Source organism: Sitophilus oryzae, unplaced genomic scaffold, assembly GCF_002938485.1.
Source record: "Sitophilus oryzae breed Bouriz unplaced genomic scaffold, Soryzae_2.0 scaffold_734_pilon_pilon, whole genome shotgun sequence".
NCBI classification, from domain to species: domain Eukaryota; kingdom Metazoa; phylum Arthropoda; class Insecta; order Coleoptera; family Curculionidae; genus Sitophilus; species Sitophilus oryzae.
The window spans coordinates 386,414-412,170 of record NW_022147345.1 but is presented as its reverse complement, the minus strand read 5'-3'; the positions used below and the strand labels follow the sequence as shown (position 1 = coordinate 412,170).

General features: G+C 33.8%; 1 protein-coding gene across 1 annotated transcript in view; it reads right to left on the bottom strand.

The window, feature by feature from the left end:
- LOC115888392 (beta-1,3-glucan-binding protein-like) overlaps positions 1-25,391 on the bottom strand; it is a 43,459-nt gene extending 18,068 nt beyond the window's left edge. The window contains exons 1-10 of the mRNA XM_030908113.1: positions 25,132-25,391; positions 24,661-24,791; positions 20,832-20,940; positions 20,565-20,761; positions 14,780-14,922; positions 14,467-14,633; positions 13,207-13,428; positions 12,561-12,706; positions 9,689-9,876; positions 4,762-4,896 (exon numbers count right to left, since the gene is read on the bottom strand). Coding sequence (XP_030763973.1) covers positions 4,762-4,896; positions 9,689-9,876; positions 12,561-12,706; positions 13,207-13,428; positions 14,467-14,633; positions 14,780-14,922; positions 20,565-20,761; positions 20,832-20,940; positions 24,661-24,791; positions 25,132-25,261 — 1,568 coding nt within the window. The 5' untranslated portion in view covers positions 25,262-25,391. The remainder of the gene's footprint in view (positions 1-4,761; positions 4,897-9,688; positions 9,877-12,560; positions 12,707-13,206; positions 13,429-14,466; positions 14,634-14,779; positions 14,923-20,564; positions 20,762-20,831; positions 20,941-24,660; positions 24,792-25,131) is intronic.
- Positions 25,392-25,757: the final 366 nt, after the last annotated feature.

The window sequence follows — 25,757 nt, the reverse complement described above, 5'->3', positions numbered from 1 at the left end:
AAATAATTTTTCAGTATCACCATTTGATTTAGGGTCAAAATTTATGGCAGAAGATTTTTTTTCGAAATTTTATTTCATTTTTTAAGCTTGCAATTTCAAAACAACCGTTTTTTAAATTCACCCTTTCAGTAGTGCCCCTAACTCCCTTAATATGCATTTTCCGCCGTATATTTATAGGAACTTTTTATACTATTTTTAGGAGTACTATCACCCCCTGATTTTTTTTTACACCATTTCAATGACACCCTGTATTGTTATATATTATCTATAAACGTATTTATATTATGTTGAAAATTTGGCACTCTAAATAACCCAGTTTCAAAATGTTACACATGAATAATAGATCGAGAAAATTAGAATATTTATAGACTACATTTTAATCTAATCAGTCAACTATACTTTTAAACAAATTTTCAAAATTTACAAAAAATACCATTTATAGGAAAAAACACTCAAAAGGCAATACAATATTGATTAGAATCTATGTAATACAATGTCAAAATGCGTAGGATAGACAGATAGATATAAACATAACAAGTTTGTTTCTAGATCAGTTGTTTTGAATGAATCTTAAGAATTTTGGGTGTCATTGGCGCTAAAAATGTGATTTCGATTAATCAAAGATACTATCTTATGTAAACGGATGTTTCAATTTGATTTTATACTAAAATTAACAAAACTAATGTAAACGAAGTGTTATAAATTAAAGATAATCTCGCCATTAATAAAATAAATCTGTTCTGAACCCTTTTTTATTCTCACTGTGATTGAATTTTGTTTTAGATTCAAGACATTTAAATACGGAATAAAAGTTATTTTATACCATCTACACTCTCACCGACATGCGACACCTTAAAATTTTGATGTATTTATGAAGTTTTATATATTGTGTTCCAGTGGGCCGATTTTGATGATTTTTTAAGCAATTTGTAGCTAAATTATTTGACTTTGTAGTGTATCTTTCTTAATTAAAAATCAAAGTTGCCATCTCTCAATTATACGAGGGAAAACAAAATGTTGATATTTTGGTGAAGGTTTGAAACACCATGTGGAATATAATAAATATATAATATATATATATATATATATATATATATATATATATATATATATATATATATATATATATATATATATATATAAAAAATAAAGCTATTGAGATAAATCAAAAAACAAACTATCGAGGAAATATGTACCTAGATAATAAAAATGTTAAATTCCTTGGTTTCTTAATATATTCTTATATTTCCTCGATAGTTTGTTTTTTGATTTATCTCAATAGCTTTATTTTTATTGGAGATATTCGATTTTGAATAAGACAATAAAGGACTCTAACTCTAACTCACTGACGATCAGGTCGCAACGACCTGGCCGTCGCGTCGGCTGGCCGTATGCATTGTGTTTATAACTGCGGCCAGATGAACGACTAGTTTCAACAGAGTTGTCAGATCTAACGATTTTTTACGTTTTACCAATTAGAAAATATTGTTTCAGAAAGAATTAAGTTTCAGAAATGTTAAAATATCCGAGTTACCTAAAAAGCGAAGTTGCTATTCATGAGCTTATTAAATGTTCTAATATTAAATAATGCATTTAAAATATTCTTGGATTTTTCGTTAATAAATACTAGTGTGGTAAATGGAGTAAGTAAAATCTCCAACCCCGACTACACGATAACATCGTTATTTCCATGTTTTTCAAATCCGCGATGCCTGCTATTCTATCAGTCGTTTCATAACAGAATATTCTACATCCTTATACGTCTATGTAATTTAATATGTGTAGAGTGAGACATGTAACTCGTGACATTTTCAGCATTATATCAATAAAGGACAAAAACAGTATTGTTGCTAAAGGTGCGTCCAGACTTGAGCATTTTAGCCCGAACGAACAGAGCACGCACGAACAAGCAGAACAAATAGGCCGAACAAAAAGCATTGTGTACGCGCGACCGACAAAAAGGGAGATATTCTGTTTCTTTTTTCTACTGATATGGACTTCTACTGATGGCTCTTATCGACTTTAGAAGTAAACATATTAGGGCCATCGTAAAAAAGTTCGTCAGACACTGGCTCTAAATATAAACAGGTAGAAAATTTAGCTTCCAGTTATTTCAATGTTTACAATATAAATTCCTCTTTTTTATTGTTACTGAGAATCTACAACAGTAAATACTTCTATTTTTATGAATGTTTAAGTTACTTTTACTCTTAATTTCTTTTAAAAAATAATGTACCTAGTAGAAATATAGTTTCATGGACCCTGTTTGAAAAACGTTAAATTAACTATAATATTTAAAATACAGTTGTCCTCCTTGTACATGACTACAATAATACAACTAAAAAAACTAATTCAATAAAAAAACAAGTGGTTGTAGAAAAACTTTAAATATGATTTTTTAACATCGAAACTCGAAGGTATAATAACAGGTATCATACCAACCATAAATAGAGTATGTCATATAAAAATGTTTTTATTTTAGAATCGACCCTTGATAAAAAAAAAGGGACTAGATTTAAGTTTCCCTTTGATCCAGTCTGTGTACTATTTCTTTGCATTTTCTGCACGTGTGCATTAACTACACTAAAACACTATATCTTATAGAAAATAAAATATTGTGCGTTGAATTTGAGGGATTTCATCTGAAAAATTATTAATTTGGAAGAAAACCGGCAACAAGCGGCAGAGAATAATAATATTTTAATGCAGTCTACTGGTCGTAACGACCAACGGACAGCCAGGACGTTAGTGTGCGTTGTATCATTTGATTTAATGGTTTTAGAGGTAGCAGCGGCCTGGCCGGTGCGACCTGGTCGTCACACAGTAGTTCCCTCCCTTATAAAAATTTGGCCAAAACTCAATATATCGAAAAAAATTATTTTGATCATATATGATCAAATATTTTATTATCTATATTTAAAAACATGAAAGGTTTGTTATAAAAATATATTTTGGAAAAATGCACTTTAGAGCACCTATGTAATAACATTTTATATACAATAGTCTAAAAAAGCATTTAACTATTTTTGTATCGACAATGAATAAATTACTCGCTTAGTGTTTTCAAAATAATATAAAATAGTGCATATTATAATTAGACTATACTGCACGTATACTTTCCTCATATAATATCAGTTTTTGATAAATAAAATGAAAAAAAAAAAATAATACTACCCATTTCAAAATATCAAAATATATTGTACCTTTGAAATATATTTTTATACATAACTAAATCAAGGATATCGAAGCTGAACTAAGTGATTGTTTTTAACTTAAATGAAACTTCATAATGTCTTTTTTAAGAACCATGTCAAATTAGCTGCTAATATCTGCTATTCAGCATAAATTGTCTTCGTAAACAAAAGTTTTATATAAATGTTGCATGGCTAAGAAATGTGCATTTAAAAAATTGAAATAGAGTATTTTAAATATTACATTGTTAGCCACGCCATAAAAAAATAACCGGCACACATTAATGTGAGTTTTTCTTCACAAATTTATTCTCGTTTCTTTGGTGTTAAGAAAATATTGGTAAAGTTCAGGGTATTAACATAGTATAGTACTAGATATTAACAAATATAAATTAACTTCAGGTTTTAACCAATTTTCGGATATATGTAGGTACCTACTATTATTAACCAAAATTTTAATAAAGAAGAAATAGCATGGCAACACCGCATAGTTTTCCAAATAAAAATAGTGTCCTATATGCACAATTTTATGCTGAATCGAATTATGTACAGAAAAATGGGAGCTGTGATTTAAAAAAGACAACGCTTTATCATTACTTTTTTTGATACCCTGTATATAACAAAATATTTTTAGGATATGCACTGTTATAAACCATGCAAATATCTATATAATACTTTTTTTCATATTTTCGTCTACAACGATGATATTGGACTTTCTCACACTAATAGGCCACTCTGTATCTATCTATTTATTAGCTTATGAACTATATACCGGTTATGTTCTAACCATTCTTCAATCTGTTTTTTTTTTCAATTTTTGTTAAATACCTTTATAAAGTAATACCCTTGTAATTATTGGTAATAAATAACACTTTTAAATTCTAATGAACCATCATCATTGAAAACGCCTAATGATAAAGAACTTTTTTTATATGTTAGGCAACTCCAAACGCCTAAATATTTATAGATTTACTAAAAAATATTAACTGATACATTCATTTTCACTGATATAATAAAATACAGGTTTTGGCCACGTACGTCCATAAGAGCGAACCAGTGTGCGTCAGTGTGTTCGAGCCCTAACGATTTACAGCAATTTTAGCATTGATAGCATACCTTTGCTTTTGGATCCTCATCAACACACTTAAGCTACACGCACACTGACTGGTGCGATCACGATTAGGGCAGCGATAACATGAGCGATCATTCTAGCACACACCAACGCGTTCACGTTCACCGCCTTACCTATATGTAGTGAGCTATCCTCACAGGTAGTATACATAGGTACAAATTAAAAATGTGAATTATGTATACCGAAAAAAAACATTCTTAAATATTTACCTACAATATTTAAACTTAAACAATAAAAATGTATACATATGTACTTTCCAATCCAATTATTTCAACTCCAATTTTCTCTCAAACTTTTATTTTTAATTCTATTATTTTTGTAACTTGGATCGGATAAATCATATAGAATTTTGTGTATTTTTACAGCCCTAATTAGCTGCTCTGTTAACTCCATTTCTAAATTGCAACAAGAAAAAGCACACAAAATAACTAAAAATACCTTGGGTCTGAATAAGGTCTGAATTGGGTCTGAAAATACCTCGTTGTGTCGCCACCGCAATCTGATCGCCACCGCAGAATAGAACGCCGCCAGGTCGCTTCGTCTCCAAAACTCGATCGCGCCAATGTGAAACGGCTCATATATATTCTTCAGCAACTTTTGGCCGCGGCTGCGTGGAGATCGTGATCGCGGCCGTGATCGCACCAGTGTGCGTACAGCTTTATAAGTATTTATTGTTTATGTCATGTTACTGTCATTGAAAAGTCATATTATTATTGTTTATTGACCTTTACTCTAGTAGAGATGGTTTTAAATTATGCGTGAAGTATAGGCTATTGCTGCTTTAATTGATTATGGTAGAGATAAACTTTTGGACTTAAAACCACATCTGCTAGAGTAACAATAGAGAGACAATAATAATATGATTTTTCAAATACAGTGACATTACATAAATCACAGAGACTATTTTATAGGTCTGTTGACTAGGACCAAAAGCAAAGGTATTGTTTTAACCACGATACACATAAACACGGTATGTCCGCGCGCAGGCAGGCTGGCTCGACATCGAATTCGTGACGTCACCTGCGCTGCAAAACGAGTCGCGCTTATGAAGAATCCGCATTAATAACGCGCGCTTCTTTAGAAAATACCGTTTTACATATGCAATTTTGAAGATTTCTAAAATTTGTTATGACTTATTGAGAACATTATTTAAGTGACAAGTAAAACATGATTCAAATAACTTAGCTACTACAAGCATGTCTGTACAATAATAATTACAATATAATTATTCAGGTGAATATAATTATAATAAAGGTAATCAATTTTCTTTCTACTGATTACAGATAAAATAACAAAATGTTTACAAGTGAATTATTATATTATCATAAAATTTTTTTTGACACCGATTGCCTTTATTAGGTGTATTAGGTGTTTTTACTAATTAAAATTTAAAATAAACAACAGGAAATTATAAAAAAATTATTTCAATTATTTTTTTTGAAGTGACATACTTAACACATAAATAGAGTATGAACGATACATGATTCTTTTTTAATATAATATATTGTGAAAATGATACAGTTTATTTTTTAGAGTTTAAAAATTTAGGCATTTTCTTATCCAATCGTTTACGACAATTTTCAAAACTAATTCTTCGGTTCAAGTCACGTAGTCTAATGTAAGTTCGTGTCCTTGCTAAGCATAAAATTACTTCTTGTGGTATTGCTTTTAAATCATTGGTTAGTTTTGCAATCGTTCTGTTGCATAAATTTGTAAACAAATGTTTGTCATCTGCCAAGGAAGTACCATGCATTTCTTTAAACTCACACTCAAGTACAGTAGTCACACGTAACAAATTTTCGTTTGGGTACAGTAGATTTCCGCGAGAAATAAAATTCAGCCAACAATGTGATGCTCTATTAACTTCTATATTTTTAGTTGCCACTCCCAAATCGTCGTATTTGCCTCTAAATTTATGAGCTACATATCCCGCAATGTATATTAAAGCGTCCTTGTTAACTCTGTCTTGAATTTCATTCCGAAAATATTTAATATCGGATCCTTTTCTGTCATAGTTTTTACATCCGGTCACAGCACAGTTTACCATTTTTAAAGTCTGGGGTATACTTGTTATTAATAACAACAGCACAATAAATCCCTAATATTTTACAAACACGCGTCTCTTGAAGATAACACAAAATAATTCGATGCTAAATGCAAATATCGTTTGAACAAGCAACCAGACGCAGCGTTTAAAAAGATTATGTGTCGTATCGGCCATCTGTATCGGCTTGCAGCGCAGATGACGTACGTGCGCGGAGTTGACTAAAATGCGTCCTACTATCGGACATACCGTGTTTACGTGTATCGTGGTTTTAACTAAAAAATGTTATTAGTGTCTTTTTCAAAAGCGAATATCTCCAAAAGAATAAAAGTATTGCGATGAATCGAAAACCAAACTATGGAAAAAAGACTTACCTAGATGGTAAAATGATTTTTAAATTCAGTGTTTTGTTAATATAGTCCGCAAGGTGTATCAAACATTCATTAAAATATCAACATTTTGTCCATTAATATGAAAAATGTTGAATTAAAAATACATTTTTTAAAATTTTACTAATTTCAATTTTGACTAAAATAAATGATTCGTATGACTAAAAAAAACACGTTCAAAACAATGTCACTAATTTATTTAATAATATTACAGTGTCTATCAAAAAGTTCGCAACAAAGGGGATATTCATATTATCGAGTTAAGCTTGATTTTCATGCATCCGGTATCCGACCATACGATATTAATTTTATTGGATGATTGGTTAACCGTTTCTAACCGATCGAAGCCTTTAAATTCAACAAATAAAATTAATATCGTATCATCGTATCGTCGGACAACTGATGCATGAAAATCAAGCTTTATGGAAAAAACATATGACGTGTAACAACATATATTTTGACATATATCATGTGACAGCTGTTTTGGTGTCAAATTACAAAAATAATCTTTAATCATATCAGAAATTGAAGTTACATGGCTAAATATTGGAGAGTATCAAAGAGAAAACGTATCTTCTACAGTTTGATCGAAAAAAATGGCGTCAAATTAGCTTAGAAATGAAGATCGATGGCAGTTTATATTATTTTTATATATTGACGTTTTACATTGTTGCAGTTCAAATTACTGTTACAGTAAAGTAAATTAATTCAATTAGCAACTTAGTAATTTTAGTAACAAAAAAAATATTCAATTTCAATATAACAAATATTCATATTTTCTATATATTTGTATAAATTGGAAAAAGCCCACATACTTTGTGAGAAAAATAGCATCAAGTTACTTTAAAAATGACGATCGATGGCATTTTATATTACGTGAAATTTTATATTATATGTATGACGTACGGTAATAACAAACCAGCGTATATGTGTTTCATTGATTTAGAAAAAGCGTTCGACCGTGTGCAGCTAAGAGACGTTCTTTACAATAGGCAAATCCCACACAACCTCGTTAAAACCATACAAAACATATATGAAGCGAACCAAATTCAAGCTAAAATTAACGGGGTCCTGACCGAACCAATAAATGTAGGCTGTGGTATCCGACAATGTGACTCCCTTAGCCCTCTTCTTTTCAACATCATTATGGACGAAATAATAGGAAATGTACGTTTACTGAAGGGATACAGTATGGGCGACCAGGAAATTACTATTCTATGCTATGCCGACGACGCCGTATTGGTAGCTGAAAATAAGAACGATCTACAGCGCTTATTACATCGATTTAATTGCACTGCCAAATAACTTGAAAACTAAATGCATGACGACATCAAAAGCACCACTAAGATGCAAACTGGAAGTCGAGGGCAATGTTATTCAGCGAGAGATGAAGTTTAAGTATCTAGGCATAGAAATCTCAGGATATGGTGATGTAGAAGAGGAGGTGCGAGAACGGACAACGAAGGCAACCAGAATAGCAGGATGCCTGAATGATACAATATGGCGAAATAAAAACATTGAGGTGGAGACTAAAGCGAGAATTTACAAGGCAACGGTACGACCAATAATGACATACACTGCAGAAACTCGACCTGATACAGCGAAAACTAAACAACTACTAGAAACAACCGAAATGAGAGTACTACGCAGAATAGCTGGAAAGACGCTTCTGAACAGGGAGAAAAATGACAGCATAAGAAGAGCGTGCAAGGTGGAAAATGTAAATGAGTGGGTACTCAGCAGAAAGGAAGAATGGAACGGCCATATCAGCAGAATGGACAACAGAAGAATAGTGAGAGTTGCACGCGACAAATCACCGCTAGGTCGCAGAAGCTTAGGACGCCCACGGAAACGATGGAGCGACAACTGGTCAGTCTAACCGGTAGAGACGACGAAACCAAACAGGCGATTCGCCTAGTATGAAGAAGGAAGAAGTAGAAGAAGATGTATGACGTTTCAAATTTATACAAATATACCGAGTGCGTCTCAAAAGTGGCTCACCCCTATAACTTTTTTAATTTTTCAGATAAAAAAAACGAGATTTAGTATGTTAGTATGTGACATAAATTGGGATTGATTGACGTATTCAATTGTTTTTAGTCACTTCCTGTTTCACCGGAAATGACTACAACTTTTGATTTTTAAATGGCACCCTCGGTATTTTTTTACTTTATTCAATAGAAAATGGCACTCTGAATAAAATGACATATCATATGTCAACTTTTGACATTTTCGCATATGGTTTATTTCAAATTGTAACATGCGGTTCATAACGATAATTTGACTCGAAATACCAAGCGTGTGTTACCAAATTATTCGTAAAAAAATGCTTTTTCCAAATATGCTAATGAGCCACATTCGTTCCATTTGAAAAAATTGAGATATGATTAAAAATACGATTTCAGCATTTTTTAACCGGCCAGGACAAGACACTAAAAACATTAGACGATCAAATATATTTTTCCAAGGCTCCTTGATTGAGAATTGGTGTTTTTAACATAAGCATGGCACTCTAGATTGAAATTTAAAATACGATTTTTTTAAAGCGAAAATGTCAAAAGTCATTCTATTCAGAGTGTCATTTTCTATCAATTAAAGTAAAAAAATACCGAGGGTGCCATTTAAAAATCCAAAGTTGTAGTCAGTTCCGGTGAGACAGGAAGTGACTAAAAACAATTGAATACGTCAATCAATCCCAATTTACGTCATATACTAACATACCAAATCTCGTTTTTTTATCTGAAAAAATAAAAAAATTATAGGGGTGAGCCACTTTTGAGACGCACCCGTTATATTATAAAAAATATGAATATTTGAAATTGTTACTAATATCAAAATTACAGAATTATTAAAGAACTTATTTTTCTGTACTGTTTTCTATATTATTAAGTTTTGATGGATTGTTTGTTGATTTGTTGTTTGTTGATAGGTCTACAATGCCCATATTTTCACGTAGTCTACTTCCAGCTTGGCATCATTGCCCCAGGTGGAAAACCAAGTCCCGTGGGCATTGTAAAAGTCCCTCTGGCTTTCTTTGGCGGGGTTCTTCCAGGGTTTAGAGCCATCAGAACGGTCTTCAAAGTTGTGACCGCCGGCACCCACACCAATCATAATGTACATCTAAAATAAAAAGAAATTTTCTTAAATATATTTGGGGACATTCTCGGAGAATTACCCTCAAAAAAATTCTCTAAGAAATATTCTCTTATCAATGCAATGTGCATTTCGTATGTTTTGTGACAATTCAAAACGTATCCGATTCTATTATAGTTATTAATGATACACACATTACATCTTCCCCTAGGAGATGCAAGGCTTCCCCTAGGAGATGCAAGACCTTGTCGTTGGTGGGGAAGCTCCTGGTCAGGTACTGTGGGGGAATCCCCTCTAGCAGTTGCCTTGGTCTAAGAAGCATCTCACTCATCGTCTTGTCCCTGACTGTAGTGTCGTGGCCAGGGAATTGCACCAAGACATATAACGATACCGGGCGGGGCTACGGACAGCCTCAATCTTGGGGCACCGGGGGGCACCCCATTGTATTTTACCCCTTACTTCTACATGCGGGGCTCTGTAGAAGTGGACCGACTGTCCCTAGCGACTCATAGGAACACTATGAGATCTGATAATAATAGTAATAAAAACATCACCGGTGAAGCTGTGGGGAAACCCCCTAGCGACACTGGGTACAGTAACAATGAAAGTTCCAAGGGGCCAAACCCAAAGAGAACTACAGGAGAGGTGGCTGACACTTGCGTGAGACCATCCTCCTCAAGTGGCATACAAGCTACCACCTCCTCCAAGGGTCGGGAGCCTACCTCCTACCTCTAAACCCGACAGGCGACACAAGCTACCGTTTCGTCTACCCGGCCTGGGTCGTAGCTCCTCGACTGTGAGGGACACGGGTCTCCGTAGGAAGTCCTGGGACTGTATGATGAGTTATAACTCAAGAAAGGGGGACACAATAGATCTCTAAGGTCGCAGAGATTAACCCCCCTCCCACTTATTCTAAATTATTCTAATTAATGATACAAGCTCGATACGAACATCATAATGAAACGCGTGTAACGTTTTTTAAGCTACACAAGTTTCATTAAGAAGTTCGTATCGAACGTGTATCATTCAAAATTTAATCTACGACGCGACACGAGGGACGATCCAAAGAGATTTGATTTAACTTAAAATATCAGAGATATCCTCATAAAAATTAAAATTCAAAATTATCAGTTGCCCATATTAGTCGACGCCGTGGTAACCGTGCTTGTTGATTGTTTCCATTTTGACTTTGACAACTCAATTATTGATGTTCAATTTTGTATTAAACGTTCAGTTTTAGCAAAAAGCAAAAAATAATGATAGTGTCTCTTCGGATATTGAAGGCATTGTGCAAAATGTTGTCGATTCCTTACTTCCCGAAAAATCAAGACAAACGAACGAGCAAGCCTATGTAAAACTTGAAGATTGGTGTAAAGGGAAAGGAATCAAGAATAGTAGTAACGAAAAGGTTCTCCTGGCATATTTTGAACATCTTTCAAAACATAGGAAGGCTTCATCACTTTGGGTATATTATTCCATGCTACGTTCAGTTATATCAGTGAAGAAAAATACAGATATTAGTAAGTACGTCCATTTAATTGCATTTCTAAAAAGAAAATCGGGAGGATTTCGGTCAAAAAAATCGAGAATTTTAAGAAAAGAAGACATAACTCGTTTTTTGTTGGAAGCCGATGATAAAACTTATTTCCTGACAAAAGTTTTATTGATAATGGGACTGACGGGAGCCTGCCGGCGCCGGCGTATCGAGTTGACAAATCTGCAGCTGCAAAATGTTAAAGATGAAGGACAATGTTAAAGATGAAGGACAAAATTCATGTCATTATTCCATTTACGGAAACAAAAATATCACGAGATTTTTTATAACGAAAGGGAATGTTGAAGGAATAAAAATGGTGGAAATGGTTCGAAGATATATAGTTATGCGGCCAAGCAACATATGCACTGTGTTGCTACTCGATTTTTTGTGAGGTACAGAAATGGAAAATGTATTAAGCAACCCGTTGGCATTAATACTTTAGGGAAAATGCCGTATAAAATAGCATTGTTCCTAAGTCTTCCAAATCCACAACAATACACTGGACATTGTTTACGTAAGAAGTTTCCGTTGAGAACCACTGGATCTTTTCTGGATTTTCTTTCTTATAAATTTAATCTAATACCTATGTTGCCATATTATCAAGAAATTATGTTTTTTAACTAAAAACTAAAAAAATCCAACATTTTTTTTTTAAATTTCGAATTTTCAATTTTTTTTTCGCGAAAAAAACCTCATAGGCGTGTTTCTGGAGTTGAACTATACTACCAGTTAAAATACTTGCACTTATTTCTGAGACACCCTGTATATAAAAATATTTCTGAAATGTGAACTACCATTAAACACATATTTTTGGGGATTGGAGTGAAAAGCTCAAATAGGAATCCTGATACAGAGCTTTTTCGGAGCCATCTTGTGTGTAAACAACGAATTTGAATGGGTAAACTTTGTAATATATCTTATTAACAATACAATGCAAAAATTTTTTTATAGAAATTCGTTCAAAGTAAATGAATTCCGAGGTTTGTATCCCATAAGGGCTTAAAGCACTCCACTATTCCTAGAGTTTCCATAAAGGCTTTTGGAAATTCCGGAAATGCGAACTCAAAAATCCGGACAAAAAATGAACTTTTATAGGACGCAAAGTAGCCGGCAATCAAATGTAATATTTATAAAATATAGTCAAACATCTAAGATACTGAGTAATGGTTTTTACCTCTTTATCAAACGGAGCCATTTTGGTACCACTTTTCCATCTATTCGCGTTAGTGATACGTAAATTAGAACTCAAACTGGAGAATCCACTCTCTGGAGGAAAGATTCTTCCATAAGTTGTATCATCAACACTCAAAGTAATTTGGTCTGAAAAGCAAAAAATATCGCATCAAAAACATAGAATGTAAAAAATGCCATAAATGCCATGTCTCGCAAGGCAATTCTTCCACTACAAAAAGTTATGAGATCTCATGTAAAACCGAGCCAGTTTATTTTATTTTATTTGTATGAAAGTACTTATTCAACAATTTTGTTATAAATTGTTAGTATCAATATTAGACACCTTAATTTCTGTAATAACTATCCCATCAAAAAACATAAAAAATGCAAAATCTTCAACCCTCTAAGCGGGGGTGTCATCACCCAATTTTTTTCAAATGGGAGGGGGGTCAAGTTGTACCGCAATGAAAAGAGCTTTCTATTCTTTATACTTTTCCGCTTCGTTTTTGAAAATTCGTTTTTGGATTTTTTCAAAAAATAAATACCCTGGTGGTTATGCCTTGAGGAACGTTTTCGATGGGCCACCCTGTAGAGACTGCGTATTACGAGAAACTGAAATACTATGGTAATACGCATTACTATAATACCTGGCGTCCATAGAACTGTATAGGTATGAAAATCATCTCCCCAGGGAGAGACACGCTCAGTTACTTTAATGGCGTAGTTCCTAGCTGCCGTATTTCCTCCTAAGATGGCACCACCTTCCAGTTTCTTGTTGGAATCGGCATTTCCTGCAGAATAGGCAACTCTTATTTGACCAGACTCGTAACCTTTGCCGTATTCTTCTACTTCGGGATTGAGAAAAAGCTCTAAAAAATAATAAAGAATAAAAACAGCTACTTTTATATTCAATAATGCAATAGATTAGTAAGTAAGTCCTAAGATATGAAACTGACATAACAATGAATCCGAATGATTTCACTCGTTTTTACTCTCTATTTGCTCGTTTACTTTTAACCCTGAAGGTATTACATTTAAATATTTTTATGTTATTTACAACGTTTTAAATTCTTTAAAAATTATTTTTGAGGTTTGGAAAAAATAACATATTTTATTTGGAGTAAAAATTACTTTTAGTGCCTCCTCTGTAATGTTAAACGTATACATCCTCAACAGAAAAGTATAATTTTTACTGCTACAACTACCGGGAAATTTCACTAGTGGCTATCGGAGGAAACATTCTTGCAAAAATTATGTCAAACAGCAAACATACATATAGAAAAAATCTTCCCAGAATCGCAAACGGATTTTCGCACCAACCGCGGCACCGTCGATTCCATATTCTCCTCCGCCAACTACAGGAAATAGTAAAAGAGCAATAGTCTAAACTTTACGTTGCATTCATCGACCTAACAAAAGCCTTCGACTCTGTAAACAGAGATGTACTTTGGGCAGTTATGAAAAAGTTCGGAGTACCCAATAAATTTCTTACAGTGTGTAAAATGGTAAAAGCCTCCATAACAACAAGTCAAGAGTGTCACATCATGGATCACTGAGCGAACCCTTCCTAACAAATACAGGAGATAGCCATGGATGTGTCTTAGCGCCTCTCCTATTCAACATATTCATGGCAGCGCTCTCTATTATAGTGGACAGCAAACTGCAGGAGAGAGGATTGGGCATTAGATACAGATACGACGGCGGTCTGTTCAACATAAAAAGACTCAGGGCAAAAATACGTACAAAATTCATCACAGAACTTCAATACGCTGATAACTGCGCTCTAATTGCAAACACGTTACAACAATTACAAGAAATGTTGACCACATATACCGTGGCAAGCCGTAGGCTTTGGGTCTTAACTTGAACATCGATAAATGTAAATAAACATCGAATAAAAATCTTACCAGGGTAGAGCCAATCGCCCTTGGGTAGTTTAGCTCTGATTTCTATCTTGCCATATTTGAATGAGAACTTTCCTTTAGTAGTAATTTGTGAGGAAACAACTGGTGCAATAATATACCAGCCTTGAGATGTTTGCGTACATTCTGGAGATGATCTAATACCAGTGCACCTAGAAATAAAATTAATATAGAAAAAGATAGAAAGATTCGCTAAAAAGAAATACAACACATTAAAGAAACACTTACTTATTAAAAATGAATGAAAATAATTAAAGAAAAATAGAAAAAAAGTCAAAAGAAAAATTAACACACTCACTGTTCTCCTAAATCAAAAGGTGTACTTTGATTGATAAAACCTTTACCATAAATGTCTTCTGTTAAACGAGGAGTGATGACAAGATGGCCGTTCATCACCGAGAGTGTTTTTGGATGGTCCTGGTACACAACAAATTCGTAGTCCTGCAAATTAAGCATTTTTTAAGGTTGATTCTCACTATACCTTCCATTAGAGCTCCCTTCTGTTTACATAAAATATTATATCATGTAAATGAATAGGACAATGCACACTATCCGTTCCGTTTCCCTTCCGCGTTCCATATCCTTTCCTTCCATACATTTCTTAACAGACGGACTGAAGCGTATCGGAAACAGCGTTGTTAAGTTCTTACATTTGTACCAGCTAAATTTTGCTGGTATTTATTTATTCTTTCACCTCTTAATTAAATCTAATGCCTTTTTCAAAAGATTCAAATTTTTAAAATAAAACTTTCGTAATGATATAAATTGTACAATAAAATGTATGGAACTGATACGGAACGGAGGCAGTGGCGCATCTAGAGATTGAGTCTGGGAGGGGTAGTGTGAATATTAAAAAAAGTACTAAATTTGAATTAAATTTTTGCTGGAAGGTATTGTTAACTGTGGAAAAAAATCTACTTGGATTGGTTTGGATATTCTGTTTTAATTTGTATTATTAACTTTTATTTTATACCAAATTTTATCTTATTAATTAATTTGTTTCTGGGAGGGGTAATTACCCCCATTACTCCTCTCGTATATGTGCCCCTGAACGGAGGCTTACGTATAGCGTCAATACAATAAAAAATACGGAACGGATATGGAATGGATATGGAATGGAAACGGAAGGTATAGTGAGAATCAACCTTTATACCGGCTGTTTTTCGAAAGTGACTCACACCTATAACTTTTCTATTTTTTTTTCAGATTAAAAAAAAGAGATTGGCTAATGAGTGCACATGATTTTGGTTTTGTCGATGTTTAGCTTAAGGTCCAAAGCCTCGTATGCCCAGGTATATGCGTTCAACCTTTCTTGTAATTGTTGTAACGTCTTTGCAACTAGAGCGCAGTCATCAGCGTATTGAAGTTCTGTGATGAATTTTGTACGTGTTTTTGCCCTGAGTCTTTATATGTTGAACAGACCGTCGTCGTATCTATATCTAATTTTCAGTTTGTTATCCACTATAATGGAGAACGCTGCCATGAATATGTTGAATAGGAGAGGTGCTAAGTCATCCATGCCTAACTCCTGTATTTGTTAGGAAGGGATCGCTCAGTGATCCATGATGGTGACACTCTTGACTCGTTGTTTTATGGAGACACACTGTAAGGAATTTGTTGGGTACTCCGAACTTTTTCATAATTGCCCGAAGTGCATCTCTGTTCACAGAGTCGAAGGCTTTTGTTAGGTCGATGAATACAACATGAAGTTTAGACTGCTGCTCTTTTACTTTTTCCTGTAGTTGGCAGATGGAAAATATGGAATCGACGGTGCCGCGGTAGGTACGAAAACCCGTTTGTGATTCGGGAAGGGTTTTTTCTATATGTGGGTGCAGGCGGTTTGACATAATTTTTGCAAGAATTTTTCCTCCGATAGCCAATAGTGAAATTCCCCGGTAATTTCCGCAGTCTGATGCACTTCCTTTTTTCTTAAATATATTCACTATATTCGCGTTGCAAACGTCCTGAGGTACCTCTCCGCTTTCCCATATGACATCAAAGAGAGCCTTAAGATGACCAATATGTTCTTTACTTGCACACTTATAGATTTCCGCCGGAATCGCGTCACAGCCAGCTAATTTGTTGTTTTTAAGCTGTTTTATGGAGGCCTTTATTTTCTTTTCTGTTATTCGGATGTCTAATATGTCGAGGCTGTTATACTGAGGTATATTTAGTGCTTCTACATTGGGGTTGTTTTCTTGGTTAAGGATATGGCTGTAATGGTCTTTCCAGCGGTTTCTGATTTGTTCTTCCTCTTTTAGAAGTTCGCGCCATTTTGTGCCATGATAGGGCAGCTTACCTTCTTGGTTGGGCCGTATACTTCTTTTACAGCCTAGAAGAACTTACAATAATCGTGATGCGTGGCGTACTCTTGAATCTGATTCGCTTTTTGTGACCACCAGTTATCCTTTAGTTGGCGCAGTTCTCTTCGAACCGTGTTGTTGGCTGCTTTAAAATTGTCTACCAGCCTAGGATTGTGTAGATTTAGTATATTTTAACCGGTCAGGAAAAGACATGAAGAACATCTCATCATCAAAAGCTGTAGTAAATTTCGGTGAAACAGGAAGTGACCAAATCTAGTTGAATACGTCAATCAACCCCGATTTATGTCATATACTAACATACCAAATTTCGTTTTTTGTCTGAAAAAATAAAAAAGTTAAAGGAGGTGAGCCACTTTTAGAGCAGTTTAATCACTGACTCATGCCTTATTTTTATCATAATTATAAATTTATTATAAATAAAATTTGTTATTAATTTTTATTTTAAGATTTAAAAGTCTGGAAATCAGTTAATTAGTGTAAACAATTTTAACAAAATAATTTAATCTATAGTTGTGTTATGATTATAGACTTCAATTAGTCAACTTCTTAAAATAACATTTTTATATTTAGCTGTTGTTTTTTTTCAAGCATTCGAATATAATTAAAAGAAATACAGTCTAATAGAAAAGAAAATATATCATCAGAGTGAACTTTGAAATGAGAGTCGAATTAATTCAAGAAATACTTCTTATTTTTCTACTCGTGATTAAAACAACGCTTTACTACTGCTTGTTAAACATGTGCAATATCAAGATTTTAAGAGTCCATTTCACTAGTCCGAAAAAGTAGCAAAATAAGCGTTCGGCATTTAACGTTTTATGTAAAACTGGCTAGGTATTTTTACACAAATGAGAAGAAGAAGGAAATTAAAGATAAAGGATTATACTATATCCGTATTGTAGCACATTTTTAGACAACTTCTTTATTTTTAAGATTTTGATGGTCAAACATCAACAAAATATTCATTATGTTTGGTCTAAATTTTCTCGAAAATAAAGACATAATTTAAAATTTCGTTACAATAGGGAAATAGATTGAAGTTGTGTGATTACAGTGATATATAATTTATATGGTTTTGTAACAAACTGCTTGCTTTTTAATGGCAAATGCTGAAGCTCTGCAAACCTTAATCAAAGCACGTGTGTTTGGAATTTTGGGTATGGCTTAAGACGACAGGATCGGGCTAAGCCTTAAGCAGATTCCTGAGATATAATATATATTTCCTTCGGCCACAAACCCACTTTACCCGACCCCCGTGAGCTACCCGAACAATACATACAGCGTAATAAACTCTTTCCACACTTTCTTTCTACCGATAACTTCAATCTCAATCGTGGATGCTGAACAAGGCTGAACACAACTAAGAGATACGATACATAAAACCAGCGAAGCAGTACTGGGAAATTCCAACTAAAAGAAACACCCAGACTGGTTTAACGAAAATCAACCGCATATACAGGCTTTGTTGTAACAAAAGCATAGAGCACATAAAGCAGTCACTGCAAATCCACACAATCCAAGACTTGTGACAACTTTAAAGCAGCCAACAACACGCTTCGAAGAGAATTGCGCCAAGTAAAGGATAACTGGTGGTCACAAAAAGCGAATCAGATTCAAGAGTACGCCACGCATCACGATTATCGTAAATTCTTCGAGGCTGTAAAAGAAGTATACGGCCCAACTAAGGACGCAAGATGCCCAATCATGGCACAAAATAGCGAACTTCTAAAAGAAGAAGAGCGAATCAGAAACCGCTGAAAGAGCATTACAGCCATATCCTTAACCAAGAAAACAACCCCAATATAGAAGCACTCAACATAATACCTTAGTATAACGTATAACAGCCTCGATGTATTAGATATTTCAATAACAAAACAGGAAATAAAGGACTCCATAAAACAGCTTGAAAACAACAAATCAGCTGGCTGTGACGCGATGTCATATGGGAAAGCGAAGAGGTACCTCAGGACTTTTACAACGCGAATATAGTGAATATATTTAAAAACAAAGGAAGTGCATCAGACTGCGGAAACTACCTAGCAATTTCACTACTGGCTATCGGAGGAAAAGTTCTTGCAAAAATTATGTCAAACCGCCTGCACCTATATATAGAAAAAATCCTCCCAGAATCGCAAAAGGGTTTTCGCACCAACCGCGGTACCGTCGATTCCATATTCTCCATCCACCAACTACAGGAAAAAATAAAAGAGCAGCAGTCTAAACTTTACGTTGCATTCATCGATCTAACAAAAGCCTTCGATTCTGTGAACAGAGATGCACTTTGGGCAATTATGAAAAAGTTCGGAGTACCTACCCATCAAATTTCTTACAGTGTGTAAAAGCCTCCATAACAACAACAAATCAAGGGCGTGTTATTATGGATCACTGAGCGATCCCTTCCTAACAAACACAGGCGTTAGGCAGGGATGTGTCTTAGCGCCTCTCCTATTCAATATATTCATGGAAGCGCTCTCCATTATAGTGGACAGCAAATTGCGGGAGAGAGGTTTGGGCATTAGATACAGATACGACGACGGTTTGTTCAATATAAAAAGACTCAGGGCAAAAACACGTATAAAATTCATCACAGAGCTTCAATACGCTGATGACTATGCTCTAGTTGCAAATACGTTACAGCAATTGCAAGAAATGTTGAACACATATACATGAGCATACGAGGCTTTGGGACTTAAGCTGAACATCGATAAAACTAAAATCATGTGCACTCCCCCGGAAGATCACAACAATGCTATAAAAATCGGGGAAGAACTATTGGAATATGTGGCGGAATTCAATTACCTCGGCAGTTTGATTTCGGCAAAGGCCAATATCGACTCTGAAATTCAAAACAGGATTAGCAGCGCCTCAAGAGCATTCTGGAAATTAAAAGACAGGCTTTTCTATAATCATGACTTGAGCACAAAAACGAAACTTGCAGTGTACCGAGCAGTAATAATTCCCACCATGTTATATGGAAGCGAAACCTGGGTGCCGTACCGACGACACATGAACGCATTAAACAAGTTACAACAGAGACATCTTAGACAACTTTTAAGAATAAAATGGTTCCATCATGTCTCAAACGTATCGGTCCTTGAAAAAGCTAACTGCAAGAGTATGGAAGTCATGATTACAAACTCCCACTTAAGATGGGCTGGTCACGTATACAGAATGCAAGAAAACCGCATGCCAAAATCTCTGCTTTACGGTGAGCTTGTAGACGGTAAAAGGAGGCCGGGTGGACAACTCAAAAGGTACAAGGATATTTTCCACGAAAACTTAAAGGGTATTATTTTATTATTATTATTTATTAACAAGCAGAATGAGTGGGAAGAAGCAGCTCACAATAGAACGGAATGGAGAGAAATTGTAAAGTCAGTTAACAGCGACAACCAAAAAGTAAAGAGGCAACAAAGCAATGAGATTTTTGAATGTCTGGAGTGCGGTAGACAGCTAACATCACGTATCGGGCTTTTCAGTCACAGAAAAGCTCATGAAAGAAAATGCAATGCGTGACCATCTTCTGATGCGTGTCAACTACTCGTCAGCGAGTAATAGCAGTATGTATGTATGTAATAGACTCTTAAGTCAGAACTAGCACATTTTCTCAATATAAAGTTAATCTAAACCCTTTCGGAAACTAGCCGCATTTGTTGATTATTTGAGATTCTTTCCAGTTGGAGATAGTTTGAAAATTTTTTTGTTAAATTATGAAAAGAAATATATTTAATTGTTCCAAGTCTGCTCTGCTACACTTACCGGACCTGTGGCAAATTTCGTGGTAACAGTCCAATACTTGCTTTTCTCTTCTTGAAAGTTATTGAATTGACTCTCAAAAATAACTCGTCCTTTACAAGCAGCCTGTCCTTTCACAGTAGTGGCCGATGGTACGCATACATTTGGATCTACCGGTTTTGTAGTAACAGGTTTGTTTGCACCCGGCTTGGGCAACAGTTCTAATGATAAAGGTCTTATAGATTAAGATGGTTGAGTTTGTTATCCACCATATTTAGAAAAAAAGTTTACCTGTTACTGTAAAAGTCTGGTCATCCCTGACATATCCTAGCTTCCTCGTGCCGTCAAAATAGTCAACGAATGTCCAGTAATATAATATATCTCCAACATTTAGCTTAGCCTAATAATAAACAACATTGTATTTACACTGGATGTTTCAATAACCCTGTTTAAGTCAAATCATAGATAAATGAAACAAGTTTAGATTGGAAAGTGCCCATAAGAACAATGTAAACACTATTTTATTCTTAAAACGGTCGCGACCCAAAGCTTTTGATAATTTCCGATCGGTTCGGCTTTTACTTATTTTCTTTTAATTTTATAAATAAAATACAGTCTGTTGCATACAAGAAACTTTATTTTATATAAGGACATGAATGTGAAATGATTATGAAACTATATGAAACATTGGAAACCGACGTTATGCCACGATCCACTATAGTTTTTGCAGTTCACAGTTCACAACACAGTTTTTCAGTTTTTAATGCCACTGTTTCACAATTATCATGGGTTTGAGTAAGTAAAATTTAAATTAAACTCACAAGATAGCAATAATTACTTTGAGAATCAACGCTTTAAACACTTTTCGGGTTTTTTTTCAGTGAGGGCGGTTTAAATTTTGAAAGAATTTATAATTTTTGAAGCTTCTGACTTTGAAAAGAGAAAATTATTTCTGTTATTGATTGGGGGGGCGGGGCGGTTGTTCTTAGCAACCGCTATAGCAGCGCCAGATTGCGTACAACGGTCGCGACCCAAAACAATTATATATTTTCAAGGGCTTTCCAATCTAAATTTATTTCCCTTATCTATGGGTCAAATGAAGGGTAAGAGGAAAAACCAAAATGTCTATTTTATGAAATTTTTAAAATAAGCAACTTAATTTGCTGACAATACCAGCTCTCACACACATTCAAAAGAAGACAAAAGACTCAAAGTCTCGGTCTCAACATTTATTATTAAAAAGCTAGATTGTGACACGTGTTTCGCTCATACGAGCACCATCACACAAAAATACAATAATTAAAGTCACACCACACATGTTCACATTTTATTCTTTTTATGATATATGTCGTAGTCACATAGTATCATCATAGTATGTATTCCGTCTTTTCGTGAAGATCCTAGTCACTTAAGTAGTGAAGATCCTAGTCACACGAAGCGTCGGTTACGTTAGAAAGCTATAGTTATGTTATTAGGTTAGTTTTTTTCATTAAGTGACTAGACTTTTCGTGAAGAGACGGAATACACTAAGAGACTACGACATACATCATTTGCATTAAAGGTATAATAAGCCTGGTATTCATGTGTCTGAATTTCCTGTTTACCTTGTTTATGTATCTAGTTACATACAGGGGGTGCAACTTTGTTCAAGTTAGCAACCGATCGTTTAGAAGTGATGTCGAAACCAGATCGGTACTATGTTCATTGCAATACTATTGTCGCTCAAATGCTGCGAAATATGGTATCACTATCACACTCTTGCACACGTGTCTAGACTGTCGCCTCGCCACAAAGCGAGAAATCAGAATATCGCGACGAATCGATGTTGCTACTGAACATAGTGCATCAATCTACAAATTACTTTGCTATCGCTTTGAAACATGAACAAAGTTGCACCCAGGGTCCGGCAATAGTGCGTCGGGCATCTATAGCTCCTAGAATAAAAAACTCGAGAATTTTTGTTAAATTGCAAACCTAAAGTATGTACGAGGAAAATATTTTAGGTATTTCAGGAAAATATTTTAACTTCTGAACGGCGCGGCGGCGACTCAAAAAAGTGTGAGTGGATCAGGATGAATTTTATTTAAATGGAACACCCTGTACATTATTGCATTTTGTCTTCCTTTCAGGTCACTTAACATAATCCTAAAATGTGAGTAAATATATTTCGATAATTTCAGAGATATTAATAAATAAAACATAATATGTAGGTACGCTATACCGGGTGCGTCTCAAAAGCGGCTCACCTCTATAAATGTTTTATTTTCTCAGTTAAAAAACGAGATTTGGTATGTTAGTATATGACATAAATTAGGATTGATTGCCGTATTCAACTGTTTTCGGCCACTTCCTGTTTCACCGGAAATGACTACAACTTTTGATTTTTAAATGGCACCCTCGATATTTTTTTACTTTATTCGATAGAAAATGACACTCTGAATAGAATGACATGTCATATGTCAACTTTTGACATTTTCGCATATGATTTATTTGAAACTATATCATGTGGTACATAACGAAAATTTAACTCGAAATACCAAGTTTGTAGTGTCAAATTATTCGCAAAAAATGCTTTTTCCAAATATGCTAATGAGCCACCCTTGTTCCATTTGAAAAAATTGAGATATGATTAAAAATACGATTTGGCCTTCTTTTAACAGGCCAGGACGAGACACTAAAAACATTAATCGACCAAATCTGTTTTTCCAAGGCTCCTTTATTAAAAATGTGTATTTTTTACATAGCCATAGCACTCTAAATTAAATTTTAAAATAGGATTTTTTATTAAGCGATAATTTCAAAAGTTCACATATGATATGTCATTCTATTCAGAATGTCATTTTCTATCGAATAAGGTAAAGAAATAACGAGGGTGCCATTTAAAAATCAAAAGCTGTAGTCATTTCCGGTGAAACAGGAAATGGCAAAAAACAATTGAATACTTCAATCAATACTAATTTATGTCATATACTAAATCTCGTTTTTTTATCTAAAGAAATAAAAAAGTTATAGGGGTGAGCCACTTTTGAGACGCACCCGGTATATTTTCCAAACTTCCTCAAAAAAAATTACAAATAAGAACTGTCCTGAAATCAATACTATATTAAGTATTTACTTTAGATGGTCTATACTTACTTTGCTATAAATATCGTAATATTAAATCATACAGGGTGTTCAAAATTCTACGCCAAACTTTCTAAAATATAAAATAAGTTTTCTTTCTTTTTTTAAATGGAACACCCTGTATATTATTTTTTATTAGATGGAGAGTTAAAAAATAAACATATTTTGTATTTAAAGTACATATTTCAAAATTTTTAATGGTTTTGCAGATACAGTCAGCATTATTTCATATAGCTCTTTCAACGGTAAAATACTATAAAATTGGGTGGCTTTGATAGAAATTTACTGTGGAAAATGCCAAATGAAATATAAAACCGCGAATATCTGCAAAGCCGTTAGAAATTTTGAAATGCCCTAAATACAAAAAATGTTCATTTTTTAATTCTCCATCTATTTAAAAAATAATATACAGGGTGTTCGATTTAAAAAAAAACTAAGAAAAATTATTTTATATTTTAGAAAGTTTGGGGTAGAATTTTGAACATCCTGCATTATTTAAGATTACGATATTTATAGCAAAGTAAGTACAGACCATCTTAAGTAAATTCCTAATATAGTTTTGATGTCAGGACAGTTCTTGTATTTTTTATAATTCTTTAAGAAAGGCTGAAACATATATATTTTTTTATTTATTTATTAATATCTCTGAAACTATCGAAATATATTTTCTCAGATCTTAGGATTATATAAAATGATCTAAAAGGAAGCCCAAAATGCAATAATATACAGGGCGTTCCATTTAAAAAATCATTCCGATCCACTTACACTTTTTTAAGCCATATCCTATAGAAGTTAAAGTATTTTCCTGAAATTACATCCTAGTACATACTTTAAGTTTGCACCATAGAGAAAGACAGTAAAAAGTAATAGTAGTACTTTTTCTATGGTTTGCACTTAAACAAAATTCCGAAGTTTTTTATAGTAGGAGCTACAGATGTCCGACGTACTTTTTCCGGATCCTGTACAATTTTTTAAATGATAATGATATTTATTTAACCTGTGTATCATAGAATGTCCATCTGCCATCTTTAGCTTTGGTAATGTCTCTAGAAAATGTACCTGCCTCCCTACCGTTCATCTCCTCATTGATTTTGGCATGAAAAGCAAACAACTTGATTCCTTCCTCATCTATTTTCATAAAAATCGAAAAGCAACAATTAGCATGTTTATTTGTCCAAAATACGTGACCTTATCACCAGTTATTATAATATATATTTTAAACATTGTAGTTTCTACAGTAATTCTAATTTAAAGTATTTTTAAATATATATTTGATATTTTATTTCAAAAATCAACTAAACTCTCTGAAACTTGAATGAAAAATGAAATCATCAAACTAAATACTCATTAATTTTTAATTATTGATAATTAGGTAAATATTACCTATCAAATAATAAGAGAATTATAAATCCATTATCCCTTTGTTTGTAATATTTTCTAAACAACAAAAAAAGGTATACATACTGACCTGGGATAGATACCCTAAAACCTCTTGGTGTGTAGACTTCAACAGTGGCCTCAGGTACTTCATATTGAGCTATCACAGTGGTACTCAGTCCTAATAGTAAAATAATGGTCGAAATCTCTAACAGTACCATGATACTAGCGATTATAAGTTAAAAATAAAACTAAGAAGTCGAGGTCGTTGCTAATATCATTAGCGTTCTGAGGAATCCCCAGGCTGATATACCGGAGAAACAACTTTTAGTATAGAGTTTAATGTCCGTTATATTTCTTCTAATATTTATTCACTTTATATAAACAGTTTGATGCAGACGTATAAAAATATCATAAAATTACAGTAAATAATAATTCTGTACTAAAATTGCTTAGAATTCTCTATTGTAACCGATTTATTTGCGAGAAAATATTGATCAAAAATCATGAAGCCCTGTACTAATGTTTTTGTATAATTATATTATCAATTCTCGGTATAATTTGCATCTTTGATCATTTAAAATCAACATATATTGAATCGTTTGTTATTTACAATACTTCTTCTGCGATTACAGCAGCACGATTAGAAAATAACATTAATTAAAATGATTTATTTCAAAATTCCCAGTTATAAATCTCTATATCTGGTTGCATAAC